This window comes from Protopterus annectens, chromosome 4.part0, assembly GCF_019279795.1.
Source record: "Protopterus annectens isolate FY-2018-M chromosome 4.part0, PAN1.0, whole genome shotgun sequence".
NCBI lineage: Eukaryota > Metazoa > Chordata > Ceratodontiformes > Protopteridae > Protopterus > Protopterus annectens.
The window spans coordinates 1148173783-1148196929 of NC_056733.1; the positions used below are offsets into that span (position 1 = coordinate 1148173783).

The 23147-nt window shown below is 37.9% G+C and overlaps 1 protein-coding gene across 1 annotated transcript in view; it reads left to right on the forward strand.

Annotated features, from left to right (window-relative positions):
* Positions 1–22935: 22935 nt before the first annotated feature.
* The window catches only part of ATP6V0E1 (ATPase H+ transporting V0 subunit e1), a 541806-nt gene continuing 541594 nt past the window's right edge, over positions 22936–23147 (forward strand). Inside the window, exon 1 of the mRNA XM_044069113.1 lies at positions 22936–23147. This exon is cut by the window's right edge and continues 65 nt beyond it. Within this exon, the coding sequence (XP_043925048.1) occupies positions 23109–23147 (39 nt within the window). The 5' untranslated portion in view covers positions 22936–23108.

Below are 23147 nucleotides of genomic sequence, written 5' to 3' on the forward strand. Positions count from 1 at the left end.
ATTCAAACCGAGTGCTGTACTTATATTTCTGATAAATCAGAATCTATACATCAACATCTAGAGAGGATTGCAGAAGTTTCCTCAAAAGTTAGAAAAACATGGAGTACAGAATGGTCAGATTGGCTAAATGGATTATTCTCAGGATGGTGGGGTACTATAATTACCGCATTAATTGCTCTTATTGTCTTTATCTGCTTAATCACAACAGTTTGTATGTGCGTTAAAATCTGTGATAATAAAAGCATTAATCAAGTTACATTTGTTGACACCGGTACAGTGTATGAAGAAATAGAAATAAATGCAAGGGACTTGTATGTAGCAGTGGATAGAGAGATGCAAAGTACTGAAGAGCGTATTGTTTTGTAAATTGTCTTACAATTTCATGGACCTTAAATAAAAAAGTGGGAATTGATAGATATTGTGTAAATTAAAATGCTTTTCCCAAAAATAGTGTGTGTGTGTGTGTACAGAAAAGAAAAATATGCAAGGCTGAACAGCAAGTTTTCAAAATAATATAGCTTGCTTTGCAAGAACAGCTAGCTATTGATATATTAGAAATGTCTAGCATAGATATTAATAACATATAGCTGTGGGCTTATGGCATCCTGTTATAAAATAAGGAAGTATCTTTGTTTTTACATTACAGAGACAGCTTCATCTAAAATAACATGAACTTTTGCATATTAGCAACAGAAAGTCTGCATTACAGGAAAACTTTCCATATCAAAAATAACACTTCAGCAGTGATGTTTGTATCACATGGACTGTTGCTTCTCAAAAATAATATGGATTTTTGCATATCAGCACTTTGGAAAGAGACAGTTGCATCACAGGGACTTTTTTATATTGAAAATAGCATTTTAGCAATGAAAAAAGGAGATGTTGGAACCACAGGGACAGTTTTATCTTAAAAATAACATGATTTTGTCATAACAGAAATGAGAAAAATAACATGAGCTTTGCATGATGTTTAAATTAGCTTTGCATGACGTTTGCATCCAAATTAACATGAGCATTGCATTACAGGGACTTTCCATATTTCAAAAATAACAGTGTTTAAAGTATATAAAGTACACAATGCTTGTTTTTCATTCAGTGACATTTTTACTTTGAGTGTATCAGTATCATCATCTGTCTAGCTGTGTTATAATAAGAATTGAAATAGCTCTGAAAGAATTAACTGTTTGGCAAGAATTTGTTCTGAGACAAATAAAATATAACAGATATAGTAGTACAGAGTTTGCCTGGTCACTTTTGGACATTTTCTACAGTTCTTTACAATTCAAAAGAATCATTTCCTTAGTTATACCTATTTGCTTACCCACTATTTATGAGAGGGTACTCTAAAGGGAATTTTTAAAATTTGCCAACTCATTATACTCCCAAAGCATTTTTCCAATTACCTCTTTCTTCCCCATCACACCTACAACATTCTTTGGAGTCTGCTTGGGGTATAAAAATACCTATACAAACACTTCCAAGCAAAATTCCTAAACCACCTGAACATTGTTATATATTTGGGAGCCATACATATGTCCTCCCATTGTTCCCTTGAATATTACTTATCAAGTCTCTCTTCCCAATATTTTCTAATCTCCCCTGACTGGTTCTTATACTAATCATGAAATTTGTATATGCATTACTAATTATCCGCTTTTTTAACAGCAACTTCTGCTCTAGATTGAACTAAATACTCTACCAGAGCAGGTCTTTCACTCAGGATTCCTCTAACCTTTTCTCTTTGCCTATACTTTGATATCAATCCCTGGTAGGGAAGGCCGTCTCTAGTCTGCAGTTCAAATGTCTTCTTGGCCTCATCCCATTCTATTATCTTTCTCTCTTTAGTTATTTGCTCTAAATACATTGGCTCCTTTGCCATATTTCTCCAGTATTTTCTACCCTTGTCTTGACAATTGTCTGTACCCCTACTTGCATTTATCCCTATTGGCAAATCTCCTTTCTCCATTCTCATGTTGGTTTAGTTCCTAGAATACTTTCTGCTAATTTATAAATCAAATATTCTGTATGGTTGTTATTATTCTTCCTAAGGATCTGCATCCAAAATCCCACTCTTTCCTTATTTCTTGAATTTGCCACCTGCTCCATCATCATCCCTTTCCACTTTGAATTATAACCTTCTGAGGCTCCATTTTTCTCAGTTTTTGTATTATCTTTAGTTTAGTCTCTTCCCACATATCCTTAGTTGCCATAACAGAAGTGTTTAAATCCGTAATCCTAAATACTTTATCTTATTGTTTCTTCATAAGTATGGATATCGCTGAACCAATTCAAGTGAGGGTAGAATTGAAACTGTCTCAAAATGTTCCACAATATTTAGATGTCCTTTTTTGGATTTATCAGGTACAAAATAATCTTCTTCTTCTTTCGGCTTTTTCCCGGTTAGGGATCACCACAGCAGATCACCTGTCTGCTCTTGATTGGCAGTGGAGTTTTACTGTACCGAGTTGCCAGCTCGGCGCCCAACCTTCCACAGAAGGCACACACATGCATGCACTCACACCTAGGGCCAATTTAGAGTGTTCAGTCCACCTACAGCATGTCGTTGGGATGTGGGAGGAAACCGGAGCACCAGGAGGAAACCCACACGACCACAGGGAGGGCATGCAGATTCCGCACAGAAGGCACCCCAGCTGAGGATCAAACCGGAGAACCTCTTGCTGTGAGGCTGCAACACTAACCACTTGCACCACTGTGGCTGCCCAGGTACAAAATAATACAATCTGCAAATAAAGCCAACTTTTCTTAATTTCCATACCAATTATATCATTGCATTTCTGAATCCCTTATTTTTCTTTGCCAATGGCTCTAACTATAAAGGAAATAACAAGGGGGAACAGGACACCCCTGCTTGGTTTCACTTTTCAGATCCTTCATATATCCTCCTAATTAACTTTATTATTGTTTCAGGGAATGCAAATTATTCCATTGACCTACTCAAAATCCCAGCTTACTCTGTTAAATGCATTCTCTGCATCACAACTGACCAACAACAGTGGTATTTTTTTATATTCTGCTTCCCTCTGGATCATCACTGTTCTATTAATGTTGTCAAATGTTTGCCTTTCCTCCAGAATACCACATTGATCCATATCTATCAATGTTTGGCAACACCTTTGCATTCTTTTAGCTAGTATAAACTTAAACACTTTAGAATCATGGTTTAAAATTGAAATGGATCTATATGAAACTGGGTTTGGTGGGACTTTACCATCTTTAGGTATTACAGCCACCACAGCTTTTTTTTCCAAGATGTTGGTGCTTCCCCCTTCTTTTAAAACACTGTTAAACAAACCCTTGCAGACCTTTATCACTTTCTTCCCTCCTAACTTCCAAACTTCCACGGGAATACCATCTGTTTTTGTAGACTTTCCTGCCGATGATTATACATCGTCATCTTTATATCATCTCCTCCTATATTAACTGTTAATAGTTGAGCCTCATCTACCTATAATGTTGGCATAATTAGTGTTACATAAATATTTCCATTTGATTTTCATGTTTCTCTGTTTTATGCAAATTTTCATAAATTTCCAAAATATCACTAATATCGCTACAGGATCTATGGATGTTCATCATGTTGATTACTGCTGCAGTAGCCTTTGCTATATGGGTTATATCCTGCCAAGGATATAACAGCCAGCTAGCTTTCAAAGCTTCAGGGTACTTTACACACACCCAAACTTCAGGCAGCTTGAGCTGAGCTGACTAAAAGACAAGTATGGGCACAAAGCCCGTCATAGCTTTACTGCTAAGAGTAAGCTCTTCTGAGGCTTTCGAGGATGACAGTTAGCTTGTACTATTCCCCCTGGGAGAAAAACATCCATTTTCTTATTTGTGTTGCTGTATTATCACTTTCCTCTTCAGGAATATTATTTTAAAACTTGAAATGTGTTTTAACAATGTCTCACAACACATACTTTTAAACAGAGTACTTTTTTTTTTCCTGTCAGTTTAAAAGTGGTGTAAAGTAACTGAAAACTTTTCTGTGGAGAAATTATGTTTATTTTATTTTTGTGGGGCTGGCATTGTATTTTAAAGTGCTTTTTACTCTGTTTTTCCATCAAAAAAGTAAATGTTGTAGACCAGTAGTTTTTTTCCGGCATTTGCTACTTGTCTTCCCTAGCAAAAAGTCACAATTTTCTCCTTGACTATGGGACAGGCTACCAGTTCCATGGTTAGTCCTTTTTCCAGCCATAAAATGAAAAAAAGCAAACAGCCTTTGCCACCACAGCAGGCTAGCAATTTGCCTCAGCTGTAGGTGGGTGACTCTGCTGTGGCTGTTTGTTGTACTTCAGCAGACCACTCAGCCTTTACCTTGGATCCCTCTGGTGTAGCACCCACTGCCACTATGGACCACAGGTTAGCCACATCCTCCACAGCTGTAGGAGTCACCTCAGTGTACAAGGAAGAGACACTCATGTTGGTCCAGGGAGAGGGACCAGGGAAGGTTTTCTGCTGTGCCCTTCCCTGGGAAAGTTGCTGCTGCTATTAGTTGTTGGCACCATTTTTCCTGTCAAAAAGAAACAGGAAGCCAAGCATGTATTTGCTCTTTCTCAAATTTATTTAAATGGGAATAGTTTACTGGGTCTGGCACAAGGTTTAATTCAGGCTATTGATCCTTCCTGTAAAGTAGTTTCTGGTGAAAGTTGGTAGGGTGGCCTAATGGTTAAGGTGTTTACCTTGCAAGCACAAGGTGCAGGGTTTGAGTCTCACAAGGGATAATTGGCTAGGCTTAAAATGGCTCACAAGGCAGTTAGCTTAGTACTAATCTATGAACCTATGAACCTAAGAACGAGGGATACCTTTTTTCCTGAACTGATTCAAGATTCTGAATCTGAACAGGAAGATGCAGGGACAGATCCAGCACCTATAGCTCAAGTTGATCCCACTGCTGCTAAGCACCTAGTCAATTCCAGCCCTACTCTTTCTGATAAGGATGGGAAAATTATTGATAGGTATTGAAAAAAATGTTTATACTTCTGCAACTTTACTTTTCAAAATGTTAAATTGTCAGCCTCATATGTTAAAGTTTGTTCTGATTAATTGTGAAAGTATAAGGAATATTTTATCTGCAGTTTCTTCTTGTGAGGAAAAAATTGCATTATATAACTTAGTTTCTTCATTTGCACAGGTCACTACTCATTGTTTGCAGTGTGTGAATGACTTTGATGATAAATCTTCTAGGGCTGTTGCCACTGGTACTTTTTTGAGGAAGTTTCAATGGCTGCATTCTCAGAAGCTCCCAGATTATGATAACAATGAGATTTTAAATTCACCCTTGGATAGCGATTTAGTGTTTGGTCCCTATGCACTGATGATCAAAAAGTGTGATGAAAGGGGCAAGCTGATCCAGGGAATCTCGAAAACTTTTCAGCTGTCCTTCTCCAATGTTTTTTTATCTCCTCACCCAATGTTGGCAAAAAGCAGAATAAACAATCTCAACAAAATCCAGGTAAACATGTTTAAGAAGAAATGGCAAGGGGGTTCTAAAAAGAAGTCTCGAACCTCCCAAAACCAAGGACAGCCCAACAAGTCTGAATGACTATTCAAGAGACCTTGTGACCCTACCTCCCTGGCCCCTTTTTTTCTTCCAGAAAGTCTGAATCTATATTTTTTTCTCATGGGCAACAAATAGTTTCAGACAAATGGGTTCTGAAAATCATTCATCTGGGTTACAGATTGCAGTGGGAGGAAATTCCTCCTTTCCAGGGGGTCATTCCACATCCTCCTGATTAGAGTCTCTTGTTTTGACTAGTTCTTCATCACATGCTGTGCCAAGGAGTGATAGAACCAGTTCCTCCTGACTAGGTGGGGAAGTGTTTTTACTCAAGGGTGTTCCTATTGCCAAAGAATGAAAGAAAGTGCTTGGAGATGAGTTCTGAATCTTTCTTTTCTAAACCTGTTTGTGATAGTGCCCAAATTCAAAACAATGTCAGTTCAAAACTGGTTACTTCTTCTTCAATCAAGTTTCCTGGTAACACTAGACTTAAAGGATGCTTATCTTCACATTCACAAGTCCAAAAAGTCATCAAAAGAAAGGAAGAGTGCAGGAAGAAGTATGAGATAGAAAAAACAACCAGGCTAGGAAGGAATACTGGTTGACTAACAAAGAATATATGAAAGAAATTGCAATAGCAAAGAACAGGACATCAGAGACACCATAGCAGCTTCTGGAAAGTGACTCAGTAGGTGGCACAAAGAAACTATATCAGGTTGCAAGGCAAAGACAGAAAAATAAAGAAGATAGTCGGACAGCCTTCATAAGGGAGGCCAGCAACAACCTGGTCATCAGTCCACAGGGTATCAAAGGCAGATGGAAGGAGTCCAGTTTCAGAATGAAGAAATCCTAGAGAAGATGCATTGCCCCAGTGAAACCTATGATGAGAGAAGAAGAGAAGCCCATCATAGAAGAAGTAAGAAAAGCACTAAGAAAAAATGGTCAGGTGAAAGCAGCAGGCTCAGATGAGGTCACAGCAGATATGATAAAGATGCTGGGTGAGATAGAGGAGAAATGGCTCCTGAGGGTACTTATAGCAGTGTGGAGAGAAAGGTATAACCAAGATGCCTGGAGAATAAACATACTCATGCCTGTGTACAAGAACAAAGGGTACATCCACAACTGTGGGCAGTACAGAGGTATCAAACTGCTGTCACATTGCATGAAAGATCTGGAGAGGGTGACAGATAAATTAATACACAGAGTAGTAGAAAGTAAGATGAGAGATGAGCAGTTTGAATTCAGATCAGGATGCAGCACAATTGACTCAATATTTGCAGTGAGACAAATAGTTGAGAGGAAGCTAGAGATGAGGTAAGAGTTCAACTGTGCATTCCTAGACCTGAAGAAAGCATATGACAAGGTCCCAAGAAAACTGATTTGGGCAGTCCTGCAGCAGTTCAAAGACCTAGAAACACTGGTAGAATTAGTGCAAGCTATATACAAGGACTTATGACTCAAGTATGAACAGTGTTCGGTCTCACAGGGGGGTTCCCAGTGGGAGTGCCTGTGCATCAGGGTTCAGCTCTGAGCCCACTGCTGTTCATACTGGTGATGGACTACATTAGTAAACAGGTCAGAGAGAACAGGTTAATAAAATTTCTGTATGCAGATAATGTGGCATTACAGGCAGGCTCTGAGCATGAGCTTCGGCAAAGGATAGGGGAATAGAATGCAAAACTGAAGGCACATGGGATGAAACTGAGTACAGCTAAGACAGTGGTAATGGCAGCAAATATGGGAAATCAGAAGAAGCTGAGAATTAAGACAGAAGGGAAGACAGTGGAACAGGTTAACAGCTTCAAGTATCTGGGAGGGGTGGTCAAGGAGAAAGGACGTCTGAATGAAGAGGTCAAAGCTAGAATCAGAGGGGCTGCAGCCAAATGGCACAGGATGTCAGGTATAGTGTATGACAGAAAAATGCCAAAGAAGCTGAAAAGTAAGGTGTACAAAACAGTGGTGCAACCAGTACCACTATGTGGTAGAGAAACCTGGGTAGTAAAGACAGAGCAGTTAAGGAAGTTAGCGGTTATGGAAATGGAGTGACTGAGATGGGTGAAACAATGCATACTGTGGGACAGACGAAGAAATAAAGACATAAGAACAGAAGCCAGAGTAGCTCCAATTACCGAAAAGTTCAAAGAGAACAGATTACAGTGGTTTGGGCACATGTGCAGAAAAGCAGAAGACAATCTGGTAAAGAAAATTGGGAAAGACAGGAAGAAGGCAAGAGGAAACTAGGACATCCAGCAAAGAGGCGAATGGATTGTGTGACAGAAGATCTGTGACAGTCAGCCATGAGTGTCGAAGAAGGTGGGAGTATGGCACTGAATGGAGAGATATGGTGACAGTAAACATGACACCTCAACCTTATGTAGAAAATGGGAAAAAAGGGACAATGATGATTATGATAGGATACTCCATACCTTGGAAATCCATAGACAACACAGCTACTATCTTAACAGAACTACATTTTTCAGATCTTCAGATCAGTTTGTTAATTTCTTGTGAAGGTAAAACAGACTATTTCCAAATGGTTGTTAAAGGCTATTACATTTTGCTATACTCATCATAACAAAACTTTTCCTAGGCAGTGTCAAAGCCCACTCTACAAGGGCTGTGGCTTCATCTATGGCTTTTTGGAAAGGGTTGAATTGTAAATGTTCAGAGGTTCATAGGTTTATATGTGTATAGTAGGCTAACCACCACTAGGGCTCTTAAAAGCCTATCTATGCAACCCAAATGTGACCCACAATTTTGATTTATATTTGCTTTATATAGGGTGATTTACTTGCCTGTCCCTGTCCATCAGAGACACAGGAGTCAGGCCAGGGGTGAATTTCCAATTACCCATCCATTGGTCCAAGTTGCTCTTAAATAAGGATAGGAGGCCTGTTCCAGTGAATGGGAATTCTCTGAGAATCTGTCTCTTCAACATGTCCTACTTATGTTGCAAGCAAAATTTAGGTAATTTAATCTGGCAGTTTTGATGCTGTTTGTTTTACAGATATGCAAAAGATTCATCAAAACAGGATCCAGGGATGCCTTGTATGCCAGTCAAAGATCACCTGTCAGAAATCTGTATGACACTGCGTAAAGAGAAAGGGCTTTGAGGTGAACAGCATAGGACATTTTGTTTCCTCCCTGTATTCTTTTTGTAAGGAGCCTTTGTGGCCATTCCAGTTGCTGCATATGTCTGGTCAAGTACATACCAAAGACGGCATTGTACTCCATGATGGACCTTATGAGGGCTGAGTACAGTGGTATGATGACCTCTCTGGACCTAGATGCCATGCTCTTGAATATATGTTGAGCAACAAAGAAGGATTTTATTACTACTCTTGATACATGTTGGTCGAAGGCTAGGTTACTATCTACATGAGTTCCAAGATCCCTGACTAATGAATCAACTTTTAAGCTGTTTTATTGATGATATTCTTAACTGGGATGGCAGACCTACCAAAAGGTACGATAATGCATTTCTTGGTATTAAGCCTTATCTTTTTCACCAACTGTTTCTCTGTATTAGACCTTCCTGAAGATTGTTCTTGTCTTGGGGGGATTCAATGACTGCTCCCAGTTTGCAGTCATCTGCAAATGTGTTTAGCCAGAGACCATTTACTTTGGCTTTAACTTCCAAGAAGTAGATGCCAAGGAGGAGTGGTCCTAGCACAGAGCCTCTTTGTGGAGGTGGCCTCACCATTTCTAACCTCCTGGATCCTATCAGTGAGCCATCTAGCTATCCAGTGTGTTATAAAGGGATTTATACCCAGTTCTGTAAGTTTGTTTACAATGTCCAAATGAGGCATTGTATCAAATACCTTAGGCAGATGTAGATAGTCAGTTTTCCCCTCATACACTACCATAGTGACCTTTACAAAAAAGTCCACTGGCTTCCTTAAGCATGACCTTCCATTGACAAAGCCAAACTGGGTTGGATCCAGTATCTGGATGTATCCTATGTTCTTGTTGAAAATTTCCTTGATAATACTTTCCAATGCTTTTAAATAAGACTAGTCAAACTAATGGGTCTGCAGTTTCCAGGATCTGTTGAAGGTCCTCTCTTATGAAGGAGGATGACCATTGCAGTCCTCCATTCATATGGCACAAAGCCTGTTTGAAGACTATAGCTAAATGATGACACCAGGAGTCCTGGTGAATTGTATCTCAGTCTGTTCAGGATGCAACCTGGGATGTCATTTGGGGCTCACTGAGGCCATGTTCATGGCTTAAGTGAGGGCAGCCAATACATGCTCCCTAGTTATAGTTGGAGGAGTTATTTATTTATATATTTTTTGGAGGAGTTATGTTTGAGGGTATTATTGGGGGTTGGGGTTGAGAGGGGGTAAAGTTGTAACAAAATTTGTCCACTAACATGTTCGCTATACTGCCAGGCTTGGTGAATGTGGCACCATTAACCATCAGTTCAGCACAATGCTGTGTGCTGCCCTTGAGGATTCTGACACAGCCGTAGAATGCCTTATGGTTATCTGTCACCTAGGAGGATATCTTAACCTCAAAGCTGGCTTTGCTTGACCTAATTATTCCTCTTAGTTGCCTTTTTACTTTGATGAGAATTACCCTTCCTGACTTTTGACATATTTTTTTTTCCTTTTGTTGAGTATTATGTTTAATTTGGGATACTACCAGGGTGGTTTGTATCTGGGACTAGTTCTGGGCTTACTTCCGGTAGGTACAGCAGCCTCTATACAGCCACTGACATGGCTGTACAGCATTTCTGAGAGCAATTCAGCATAGGCTGGTGTTGGAGGGGGATTGAATTTTGACAAAGCATCCCTTAATAACAGGTAATTTGCCTTGGGCTAGTTCCTAACTATTACTGGTTTTAATGGGATTACCAAATTGATTTTGATTTTTAAGTAGACAGTTGTATGGTCGGACCTTACCAGGGAAGACCAAACATGGGGGGGGGTGCAGCATTCCCTCCTATTTGTGAGCATGAGATCTAGTATGTTGGAGCCTCTAGTGGATATATTCACTATTTGATTAAGGATGTTTGTATTTATGAAGTCCAGGAATCTGTGCGACTCTAGATTTGAGGCTGTGTAGGATTCTCAAACTATAGAGGGATAATTAAAGTAGGATGTTAGGTTGGATGATTAGTGTCTCCATTAGGTCCAAGTGTGCATCATGAGCATTTTGCGACATGGAAGGTGACCTATAGCTGGCTAGGCTATGGTACTGCATTTTGTCTGTGGTGATCTACATTTGTAGGAACTCTAGCACATCATCCCTGTTTGACTACCCTAGAGGTATTCTTGTCACTGATGTATATTGAGACACCTCCACCTTTAGCCCTTGTCTATGCAGCTACTGGTCTAAAAGTGTGGAAGGCACTGAAACCTTGCACTGCTGGGGTACTCTATGCTGCTTTAAACCATGTCTCAGTAACTTCACAGATGTCTATATTCTTAAGTGTGAGGAGGGCTTGGAGAGAGTGTATTTTTTTTTTTTATTTAGGCTCCTGGCTTTGACCAGGGACACCTTGAGGTTCTGTTGAGTTGATTTTGCTATGTCGGTAGGTTTGTCAATTTGGCATTGCCTAAAAAAGCACTATGGGGGGAGGACAAAGCCTTAGCCAGTATTCAAAAGCCCAGAAGGGAAAGGTGCAGACCATTCTTGGGAAAGCAATGTGGTCTGTTGACTATGTCTTCCCAAGCTGACAAATATTGTGTCCCCTTAGAATGACACCAAAAGGTCAGCCAGTTGTTGAAATCAATAATTTTTGCTCATATTCGGCTATTATCCCTGGTAACAGTAATATGCTGCTCAGTGCCAAGCTCATACCAGCCTGAGACACATAGTCTGAAAGCTCCATAATGTCTCTCTTCATATAGTCCAGAGAGGTACATATCAGGTAATTTACACCTACTATGATGGAATCATACTGGTATCTGTGGTGCAATGACTTGAGTGCATGTGTGATTTGATGGATTCTGGCTCCAGATAAGCAACTAATGCTTATCTGCTCCTTGTTCAGCCTGGTTAGAGGGGCATCAGTATATCTTACAATGGAGTCCTATATGATGAGAGTCCTGGGAATTGTTTTTGCTTGCTTTAGAGGCTTAGTGTTTGGGGCTCCACTGACAGTGACAGTATTTGTGGTGTTAGGTGCTGGTTTTTTTCTGAGTGCCTTTGGGCTTGCTGAAGTATAGCTTTGACAACAGCTGGTCTGGGTGATCTTTGGTGTTTAGGAAGATTGCTTTTAAGTGCCTCAGCATAGGTAAGTCTGTGTATATGCCGTGTGCTATGTGAGATGGGTGGTGGTGTGGTTTCGACAATCTGATGTAGACTTGTATGCAAAAGTTTAGCCTCCATTGCTATTGTGTAGTTACACCTCTCACATACTGTAACTGGATTAAGTGGTTGTCAGTAAACATAAGACATGCTACACTGTCTCAAGATGCCCATAGCCACCAAGCTGGCTACAGAGAAGTTAGGAAATTGCATATCCATACTGTGCAGTCCTTTGATTTGTGAGCTACAGTTGGGTAGATTTATTGGGGTTAGATTATTAAGGATGCCTTGTTTGGTCAGACTATTAATGGTGCTTTATTGGGGCAGATTATGCTGAACAGTACTACATTCTGCTAACTTTAATGCTTACACAATACTAAATTCTACTAAATATGTAGGTATTGCCACACGAAGCCCAGTTAGCTGCTCTAAGCTTGTTTGAGCACAAGGTATTTGTGTTATATTACTGCTTTACAGGTTACAGTTTTATGGACCATTCTACAGAGAAAGCTTGCTTTCTAGGTGTTTGCTACTCTACAGTGTACTGCCAATACATGCACATTTTATAGCAGCACAGAAGAAAACAGAAAACTAAATAATGAGCCCTCTGGCCAGTAAAATGACTACACAATGAGTCCTTTTGTGTATTTCCCATATTTAACAACTCAAATAGACCTGGTAAACACCTCCTGCTACAAGATGAATAAACCCAATCCTCATGATGTAAAAATACAGTAGAAGAGACCCATAAGTGCAATGCTAACACAAAACACTTAAACAACTAGCTGGAAATCCCCTACTGAAGGTAATTTCAAGACAGTAACAGTGAGAAAAGCATTTTTTTTTTCAAAAAAACATCAGTGAAATGCGCACAAAAAAGTAGGAAATAAAAGCGATCACTCAAAATAACTTAAGTGCAATTTAGCAATGAAAAGGTACTTAACTTGGCCTGAATGGCACTGTGTACAAATAAAACACTTCTGGAATGCAAGCTAGGACTCCAAGCTTGCTGGGCTCCTGGAAAATGAGCAGGAAACAATATGTAGTAAAGTAGGATTACTCAAGAAAAATACTGGTTTGCTGGGTGGGAACTCAGTATCATTGGTCTGTCAAAAATAATAGGTGGGAAGAGTACATAAATGGCTTATACAACAGTCAATATCAATGAAAGAGGGGAGGGCGGGGCTTTGGAAATCTGATAATCATAAGGGGTGGAAGGCAGAGACACAGTCTTATAAAACAACAGCAGAAAGACAGGAGGGTTGGGAAATTTTCAAGGAACAAGTAGGGTAGCAATCAAATAAAGGAGATATTGGAGTTCTTTCAGAATCTTTAGCTAAATGTGTTAGTGGGGTATAGAGCAGACACAGAATGCAAGCAGGTAAATGATAAGCAGAATGTCAAAGCACTGAGGCACAAACTGGCACAAAGACAATTCTCTCACTATTGAACTTCTACTACAATTTAATGCACCAGACTATGTCGCAATTTAACAGTAACACACTTTATGGAAAATAAATCCAGTAATAAATGGTTAAGGCACAAATCTGGTAATAGTACACAATTCTGCCAAAATTATGAATTAAACTGCAGGACTTTGGCCCAGCAGTGTTAAAATACAAATGGATAGCTTTTACAAGTAATTCTACTTGTGGAAATAAAAGTGCAGAAAGACAATCTTAACACAACTTCTAATTAAAATACAAGACAGCAGAACAAACTAAAAATGCAATCAGATGGAACAGATCAGAAAAGTACAAAGTAGTATCACCATACAGGTCAATATAAATGCATTTAAATATTTAAGCAGAATTGAAATAATTAAAATAATTTAATTTGCTTTATTTTTTGGAAAAGCTAGTTACTCACAGTTCCATGTCTCTCCTAGTCTTGGATAAAAGTATGATAGAACCTGATACTTGGTCCTCTGTACATACTTTTACAAAGCACTGTAAGCTTGATTCCTTTTCTAGGTCCAGATTGATTAGTCTTTGCTAAGACTATTATCCAGAGACTCCTGGCTCTTCTCACTCTACCTCCCAAATGTAGATAGATAGGTTAAGATTACTGCAGCAGTAATCACCATGATGAACATAGCATAGTTGTGCAATTAAACATATCATAACAGTAAATGTTTGAACAGTCACTGCTGCAGTAGCTACTCCCTCCCTCGATCTGCCTTGTTTTTGGTGTGCTTTTTATTCCAGAGCATGAACATTTATTTTGGATTGTTGCTAGTTTTGTCCTTTCAGGGCTCAGACTCCTTTCCTTTGTTGGCAGGATATCTCTGAAGGGCTTGGTTCCCAAATTTGTTATTTAGTCAGCTCAGCTTGAGCTGTCTGACTGTTTGGGTGTGTGGATTGTGCCTTGAAGATTTGGAAGCTGGCCTACTGTTATATCTTTGGCAGGATATAACTTGTATAGCTAAGGCTACTGCAGCAGTTTTTATTTGAACATCTACTGTTATGGTAAGTTTATTTACACAACTGTACTTTATTTTTCTTATCACCTCCATAAGTTTGGTGATAGCCCTTTCTACTTTCTGTTGCCTAGGTGTCTTTCTGCTAAAGGTTTTTGAGGTTTAAGAGTTATTATCAAAAATAGTTGCTTAACAGCAGTCTTTCTAAACTCATGCATATTATTCAGATACTCCCTTATTTTCTCTTTAGCACTATGCAGTTGCACTTGTTCTTTTTCTATATGATCTTCCCTTTTCTGCAACACTTTAACTTGTGTCATCCCCTCTAAATAATTCCTGTTACTTCTTAACCATAATTTTTTAATTTTTTTTAATTTTTACCCTATTTTTAAACTCCATTTTCATTTTATCCCACTCACTAGCTATATCTTCTGAAGAAATGTCTATTAATAACTCTTGAATAATTTCCATTACTAGTTCTTTAAATTCTTCTCTTCTTAACATGTAGTTGGGTAAGGACTAGTGTCTCGTTTTCACTTCATTAACCTGCATTTCTATCTTAGTTTTTATCAGTGCATGATTTGAAATATCTATTGGATGCATGTTAAAGCTTTCAATTAAATTTTCATGTTCCTGTGAAATATAATTTCTGTTTAGTCTAGCCCAGCTGTTATACCTTGGGGAATAATATGTAAATTCCCTCTGAGTTCCTACTACTGAATTTACATCTTCCATACCAAATATTTTCATAAATTACTTCAGATATCTACCCTCATTTGTTTTATATTTGCTTCTAAGTCCCCCAGATGCATCCTCAGTGCTGCAGATCAAGTTCCAGTCCTCATCTATAAGTAATATTCCCCCAAAATGTTCTTAAGATATATAATAGCAGTATTTGGTGGAATAGAAATACATGCCAGTGTAATCCTCCTCCCGCTTTTCCTCTTGTATCACTAGTGGAGATATTCTAGCAATTAGTATAATTACTCCCCCTTTCCTTTGTCCCTGATATTCTGCTGAATACCACCCCTGAAATCCTTTCTGTATCAAAGTCACATGCTCATTTCTTTCCAAATGTGTCTCCTACAGCATTGCTATTTGCACTCTGCATTTCTTAATATAATTCAAAACAGTTCTTTTTTTGTCTATAGCTGCAAGGCCATCTACATTCCAAGATAATATGGATAATGTAGCTATAATGATAAGAAGTTATTGTTCTCATCTATTATACATGACAGATTTTAATGTATATTTCCAACTTGTGTGCTAGATATGCACACTAATGTTTGGCAGGCTGATCTTTTATACAGTTGTTTCTTGTCATCTCCATTTGAATCTGTCACATTTTCAAGACTTTTTGTTTTAATGAAAACCCTCAAAAAAACTAAATACATTTTCAGACCATCATAACCTGTTGACGTAAAAAGTGAAGTTTAACTCTTCAGATAGGAACACTTGCCCCAACTTAACAGTGGCCCACACAGGCATTACCTAACCAAACAAGTATGGTAACCACTTACACTGATTGGTGTCTTTTTTGTTCTTATCTGTATTCCCCCTCACAGATGTAAAAAAACAGCCGGTATGTTTTCAGAAACATTAACTTTTAGCCCTAAGAAAAAGTGCACTGATTATCTTTAAAAAATCTAAATTAAACAATGTTCTATTAAATGAATCAATGTATTAAGATTGCTATGGAAGCTGCTATCTCTTAATCACTTCCAGTAATTTCAAATTTTATTTTCCTCTGAACTGCTTGCCCTTGTACCCTTAAAATTTGCATTTTCCTTAGCAAAGAATGGTCAGAACTCTCAAGATTAATTGCTTGTACCTTCATACATCTCCACTCCATGGGAACATAGTCAGCATAAGAGAGGAAAAAAACATCTAACAGCTCTACAGGTGCAGGAAGGAATCGTCAATTTCACTCAGAACAGAATAGAATCTACAATGGCTTTCAGCTGCAGATTTCTTGAGTCCCACTGAACATTTGCTAATGGAAAAAAACAAGGTAATAGCACTACATATGCAAGAAACTTAGCATGTTTCATTGCTTTTGTCATTTTGTTTTATTTTTCAAACCTACTTGCTTACAAAAAATTTGGCTATAGATTAAACTAAGAGCATTAACCCATTCACATTTGCAAAAAATAAGAGAAAATATCTCAACTCTACATATAATATAAGCAGTACACCTTCACACCCCACTTCCATCCCGGAGGCCCAAGATCACATCATATTAACTTAAACTTACTTTTGCTCAGCCTTTCTTCTCACATTAGATTGTAAAGCTTATATTTCTTACAACTAAAAAGTACTTGTTTACTTTATTGTATTTATCACATACAACAGTCACTGAAAATACTCCCCCACCCCCACATTTAAAATACTCCTGCATCCCTAATACACCAAACTGCTTTACTATATAACATGTAGTTTATATGATGAAATGTTTTGCCCAAATGCTATTAAGAACAACTATTCTATTTACAGTTAATGAAGCCATGGTGGTGCCTCAGTAGCATTGTTGTCTCACAGCAAGAGGTTCTCCTGTTCGATTCTTGGCTGGAGCACCTTCTGTGTGTAGTCTGCATGTCCTTCCCACTGTCGAGTGGTGTTCAAAAGACATGTGTGAATGGATGTGCCTTCATTGAAGGTTGGGCATCGGGCTGGCACCATAAAAAATCTACTGCCAATCATTAGCTGACTGGATTTCCGCTGTGGCGACCCCAAACTGGGAAAAGCCGAAGGAAAACAACATTCTATTTACAGTTACTTTTTTTTCTTTTTGGTGTATGTGATGACCCTCTTCTGGGCCAGTAATCAAGCAGCCTCAATGCTCACCACTGACACTGCTGGGGAATATGCACTTAGAACAAAGATAGATTTACATTGCATTTTCAGATGCAGCTCTCTGCACCAAGCATGATTTCCCTTAACGGCACACAAGGCGCACATTCCAGACTTGGGCTAGATGTCCTCTATATGTCCCAAATAAGACTTCACCTTTCTCTCTGCAGATAATTGTGCTCTGTGTCCCAGTTCCAAGTAAATGACACACACACACACACGCCTTGAGATTTGATTTTCATACACACACACACACACACACACACACACACACACACACACACACACACACACACACACACACACACACACACCTAGGAAAGGTTGGCAGAGATTTTCCAGCTCTGCCACCTCCACCCAGATTATAAAGTAGATTCACTGCTACCACCCAGGTACTTTAAGGCTCTTACCAGGGTACCCAATTACTCTTGGAAAAATTAATAACTATACAAATGGTAATGTTTGGCCAAATGGCAAGACTTTCAGGGCGTGAAACCACAGTGCCACCAAATAAATGCAATTACACTCAAAGGTTAAAATATTTTCTAAAAGACCAGCCACAATGAAACATTTAGATATATTTAATAATAAATAATAAAATATAAAACATGAAATAATGAATATTTATTTACAGTAAACACCAGAGTTTAGTTTCACAGGAAATATCAAAAATAACACAGATGAAAAGTCTCATACAGATACAGAAAAACGGTATTTAACTAATCTCACTATTTTTCTAACCAACTGAAGAAGTACTGTTCCCTAATTAAGCAACTTACAAAAGCAAGGCAAGATGAAGTGGGTGAGTGGTCTTTGTTGTCAGGTTCCCCAACATAGAGTGCTCAGTGTCACTATCACATCTATCACTAATATCTAAATTCAATTTCAGTGTTGGCTATAGAATGACATTGCATCTGGTCACCTGATTCTGTGGTTCTCACACTACCCCCTGACAAGAAGCTGAACCAAGATTTAGCATAGATCTGTCACAATACACACCTATGATTTTCTGGAGGCTGCAAAACAATTCCAATACTTTCATCCTTCTGCAGACACTAACCAGCCATTTGCTGGCACCTCAAGGTAGCAATTAGTTCACCATTAAGTACAATAAGAGCACAATCCCAGGACAGAAATTGCGTCTCTGTCTGCATTCAGGCCTGTGAGATAAAATCTTTACGGCCTAAACCAAATCATTTAATTTCAAGCTATTTTTCTAAAGGTTAGCTGGGCTGAGCCTAACTCCTTCCCTTCCAGCATCTTCTGTTAACATATATACATTTCATTAGTTACAATACAGTCTAACATACATGTATATTTCTTTTCTGTCCAGCAGGACCCACTGTTGATATCACAAGCATCTGTACAAATCAGTTTGATATAAAAATGACATAGAATTCTTTACAAAGCTCCAGCTAGTTATGCTGGCATATGTTACACATACACTTCCCTACTCTCTCTGGCATAGCTGGCACTAAACCAGATTGTCACAGTGTCCTTCTAAATATTAATGAAATTAAGGTTGGTTATCTGCTTTAACAAAGTCAACAGAAGACTAATCTTTCTCAGCTACTTTTTCTTGCAAAGCCATATTTTACAAATGTGATTGATGCTTTGCAATCTCAAATTTATTCATAACTTCAGTGTTGTTCTTCTTCCTCTCTATCTCTATCTCTCAACACCTGATTCTTGTAGTCAACTTTTGTGCTGTTTTTCTGTCACTCAAGCATTTTCCTTTGGAACATTGGAAAGGGTTTCACTGCAAAGCCTCTCCAAGAGCTTTATTGTCAGAAGAATAAGAAGCAGAGTCCCATTTTGTTTGATGGCTTGTGTTTCGTTGGATAAACTTTTGTATTTCTTCCTTAGTCTGTTCTGCATCAAAAATATCTCTGATCCTCCAGAAAAAAAAATATTCTTAAGACATCTGGATACAGCAGCTTGAATCTCACACCTGCCTCCCAACATTCCCTTACTGCTGGGATAACTGGGATAAATTTGTATTTCTTTTGTCAGCTACACAGTGTAGAATCATTTTCTACAGGTACTCTGATGTCTCCAATTGTTAATAATTTTCCCTTCTGCCACAGTTTTGTTAGGATCAACTCATAGGTTCATAGGTGTATACTAGGCTAATGACCACTGGGGCTTGAGAGATGAAACATTCTGCTGATATGATTGCATCTTTACTAATACAGGTCTTGGCTGTTTTCTCATGGCCAGGTTTGGAGCATACATTCAATGTATCCTTTCAGTTAAGAAAACCTGTTGTGGAATACCATTCTGGTTACTTATTTGTGATTTCATAAAATTAATACAATCTGTTCTTTATAGTTTCTCTGATACAGCAGAAAATCTCAGTTTTTTTTTGTGTGCTATGTCTTCTACCGCTCCAATTTTTTGAAACAATTTTTCTTAAGAAGTCTCATACTCAGCCAGCCTTTTTTTCATTTCAACCTCTGATTTTTGCAGTTTTATTAATTCATCTGAATAACTAGTTAAGGCTTCATCTATTTTTCCAGCCATTTCTTATTTGAGTTGGTATGCTCCTTCAATGTTTTATTTATTTTAATCACTTCTGAGTACATGAGATTTATTTTTCCTCTAAATTACTGGAAGCCATCTCTTGTACCAAAGCTGAAGCTTAAAGGGAATTTTCCTACTGAACTGCTGCAGGATTCTTCCCAGTCAGTGCTGTCTCTTCACTAATTCTCATTAATTTTCTTTCAGGTTCTCTACATTTCTTTTTTGCTGGCATCCAAGCAGTGTACTTACTAGTGAGTAACTGAATTTTACTCAAGGTGCAAGAATTACTAGTTCTTATCTCTCAGTTTCTTTTTCAACACTGGAAGAGCTGAAATTAAGCTGTTGATCAGTGTGCAGCCACCTTGGAAATCCTCCACAGTCAAGATGTGCTGTGGTTGATTAGGGAAATAGTAAATAATATTCTATATAGCTGGGGGAAGCTAAATAGTGTAGGAGATAAAATAAAGGCTTTGATGTTGTGGTACATACATAATTACTGAGGATTGTACAGGCATGTGGAATTAAAGGAAATATTACAATTGCTTTCCACTGCTTATAAAAATAGTCAACTAAAGGTTATTTTGAATGGAAGATTAAGTGAATAAATTGAGAAAAAAAGGCTGTATATTGAGGTGCACAATGAGTAGTGTTTTGTTCACTTTAATTATGCATAGTGTTAGTTGGCAAGTAAAAAAACATTTTAAAGAAAGAAGTTATTTCATTCCAGGTAAAGTTGAAATGTCAGTTATGTTCTCATAAGCAAAATGATTTAGTGTTAGTAGCAAAGAATGATATTTGAGTAAAAGAAGTGATAGAGAGAATAGCAGGTTATTAGGAAATATAGATTTAAATCTAAATAAAGAAAAATGTAAAGGTATGGGTGTGTGTGTGGTAAAAATAGGGGAGTGTATTTTTCTGTAATACAAATTTCAGTATGAGGCACAAGATTCAGTAGAAACAAAAAATGGAAGAAGAATGAAAATGCATTTTAGGGCAAATTACAGACAGAACATATTTGTGGAAGACATTTAAAATTCTATTTAGAAAGAAAGTATATTTGATTAACTTAAGTTATTTTAGCAAAGTTAGGCTATTTTGCTAGTGTATTTATGCTTTCTTCTAAGAAAGAAAAGGAACATTATTTAATAACATGGGGTTCCAGACTGAATCCTATTAAAATATGTATACTATATGTTAATAAAGATTAGGAAGGCTTGGGGCTAATCAGTTGTACACATGGTGTCTTTAAATGTAGTTTGTAATAGTAAGTAAGATGAACAGAAATGCACAAAATATTTTAGTGTTATATGTGAAAAATGTAATAATTTGGGGGAATATGAGTCAAGAAAAAAGAATGACCAAAGTAGATAACGGACTAGATTCTAAAAGAGTGGCTGCCAGTATAAGTGACTTCTTCTTGGTATAAATGACTTACTTCATTTTAAGGCTTATCTACAAACAGGCTACACTGGAGACACAACTCCAAAAGAGCTGTCCTTAGAGTGAGTGACTTACTCTGGTGTAATACATTGCTGTAAGTCACTTACACTGAGGGCAGGTCTTTTGGAATCAGGATCAAGGAAGAAATGTCTGAATATCAATAAAATAATGAAATGGAAGGTAGACATCAGAATAGAAGGAAAAAAATTAAAGGAAATTGTATGAAAAGATAATGAGGAAATATTATGTAGAACTTTGGAAAGTGTAGGGGGGCTGACGTGAAAAGGCTATAAAACAAATGATGAGGCTATTAAAGGAAGTTCTACAAATTCAGGAATTTTTGTGGGGACAGACCTTGGGTAAACTTTTGTTTAGAAGTTGTACGGTGTATGAAGTTGTGCTAGAAAGGCTGCCTTATGATTTGAAAGCGCTAAGACCATCAGAACATGTAGTTTTGAAATGTGAAAGATGTTTTTTTAGAGAACGTTTTATGCACTACAAATGAAATAAGTATGGTCATTATGTTGTAAGGATATTATAAAAATATAACAGAAGATGATGTAAGAAAAAAACATTATTTGGAATTCTGTGTGAATATGGAAAGCTAGAGCAAAAGATACTCTGTTCAGTGGGAAATGGGTTTTAATAAATGATGTAACTTTTATTTATTTATTTATTTAACATTTGTTTGCCAGGATAGTCTGACTGGACAACAAGTGTTTGTTTTCAGCAAAGTCCTGGGGAGAAAAACTCCATAAGTTTACAGAGAAGAAAAATTTACAAAAGCGACATTACAGAGTAGTTACATACAGACTGTAGACTTTACAGCCGTTAGTATACAATAAGAGGATATTCCCCTTTTGGTTGACAATACAAGTGTACAAAATATACAATGAGAGTAGATAAGAACCTGGTAGAGCATTGCAAGATAGTTCACAACTGAATAAGAGCATATAAATGTTTGTTTTCCATATATACAGTCAAGCAAATAAAATCAAAGAGTGGCCTTGGAAAAAGAAATTAGGGATAAAAGGTTAGAAAGGGAAGAAAGAAGTATATTTTGTTATACTGAATAATGGATAATATATAAAATATGTAAAACTATATAATATATGGTATGATTGTAAATATGTAAGTGTGTGACTAACGAAACCCCTATCATTTGCATACATTGCACCTGAGCTCCCAAAAGCGCAAGCAGATGGGACCTGACATGCTATCCAAATTATGCTGCACTCCATTGTTAATGGGGGGGGGGGGGGGGGTGAATACAAGCCAAGCGCCTAGTTTGGGAATAGAACACAAACACTTATCTTCCAGCTTCAGCTGCTGCAAAGATGTTGGCTACCTACCTCTTAGAGCAAGAAATGTTTGCAAATGTGAACTTATTAATACAGTTTGATTACTTTTATACAAATGTAAATGTGCTTGTGTAACAAGTGGTAATTCAACGAAGGAGTTTAAAAAACATATTTGGCAGGAATATAAATTAAAACAAAGCGAACTGGTGGCTAATATATATACTTTTAAATGACTGTGCTGCATGCCAGTAAGTTTGTCAATCAACCTTGTCCACGCACACTCCTGCGCGAAAAACTCCCGATGAGCCAGTACTCTACTACATTTCGGCGCTGTTGTAGAGTACTAGCTCACCAGATGCGCAGTAGCAAGCACCACCCAAACCCCGCCCCAGCTGGTTGACATTTTTCTGTAATAATGAATAAACAATTTTTTTTGTAGTGCTCATCCGCGTGAACATCATTCTTCAAAGGTGATCTTGTAGTGTACTGGCTCACGACAGTGAAATTCAAAGACAAAAACATCCGAAACCATTATCCTAATATATATTTATTGTTAACTGAAAGTATTATAAACAGAAGCACGTGAAAAGGGGATGAGCCCTGCCAATGTCATAGCTACCTTCACAGCACGTGATTATCACTTCCGTCTTGTCTTGCTTCCTGTTGTAACTGGGAACTTGCAGTTTTAGTTGGATTTTTCTGTGTGGTATGTATATATGTAAAGTCGGCACGGTCTTGCATTAGCATTAAGTTTGTTTTGGATGTCCTGTGACCTGGTTTTCGAGAATTCGTAGTCGACATGGCATACAGCGGTTTAACAGTGCCTATCATTGTCATG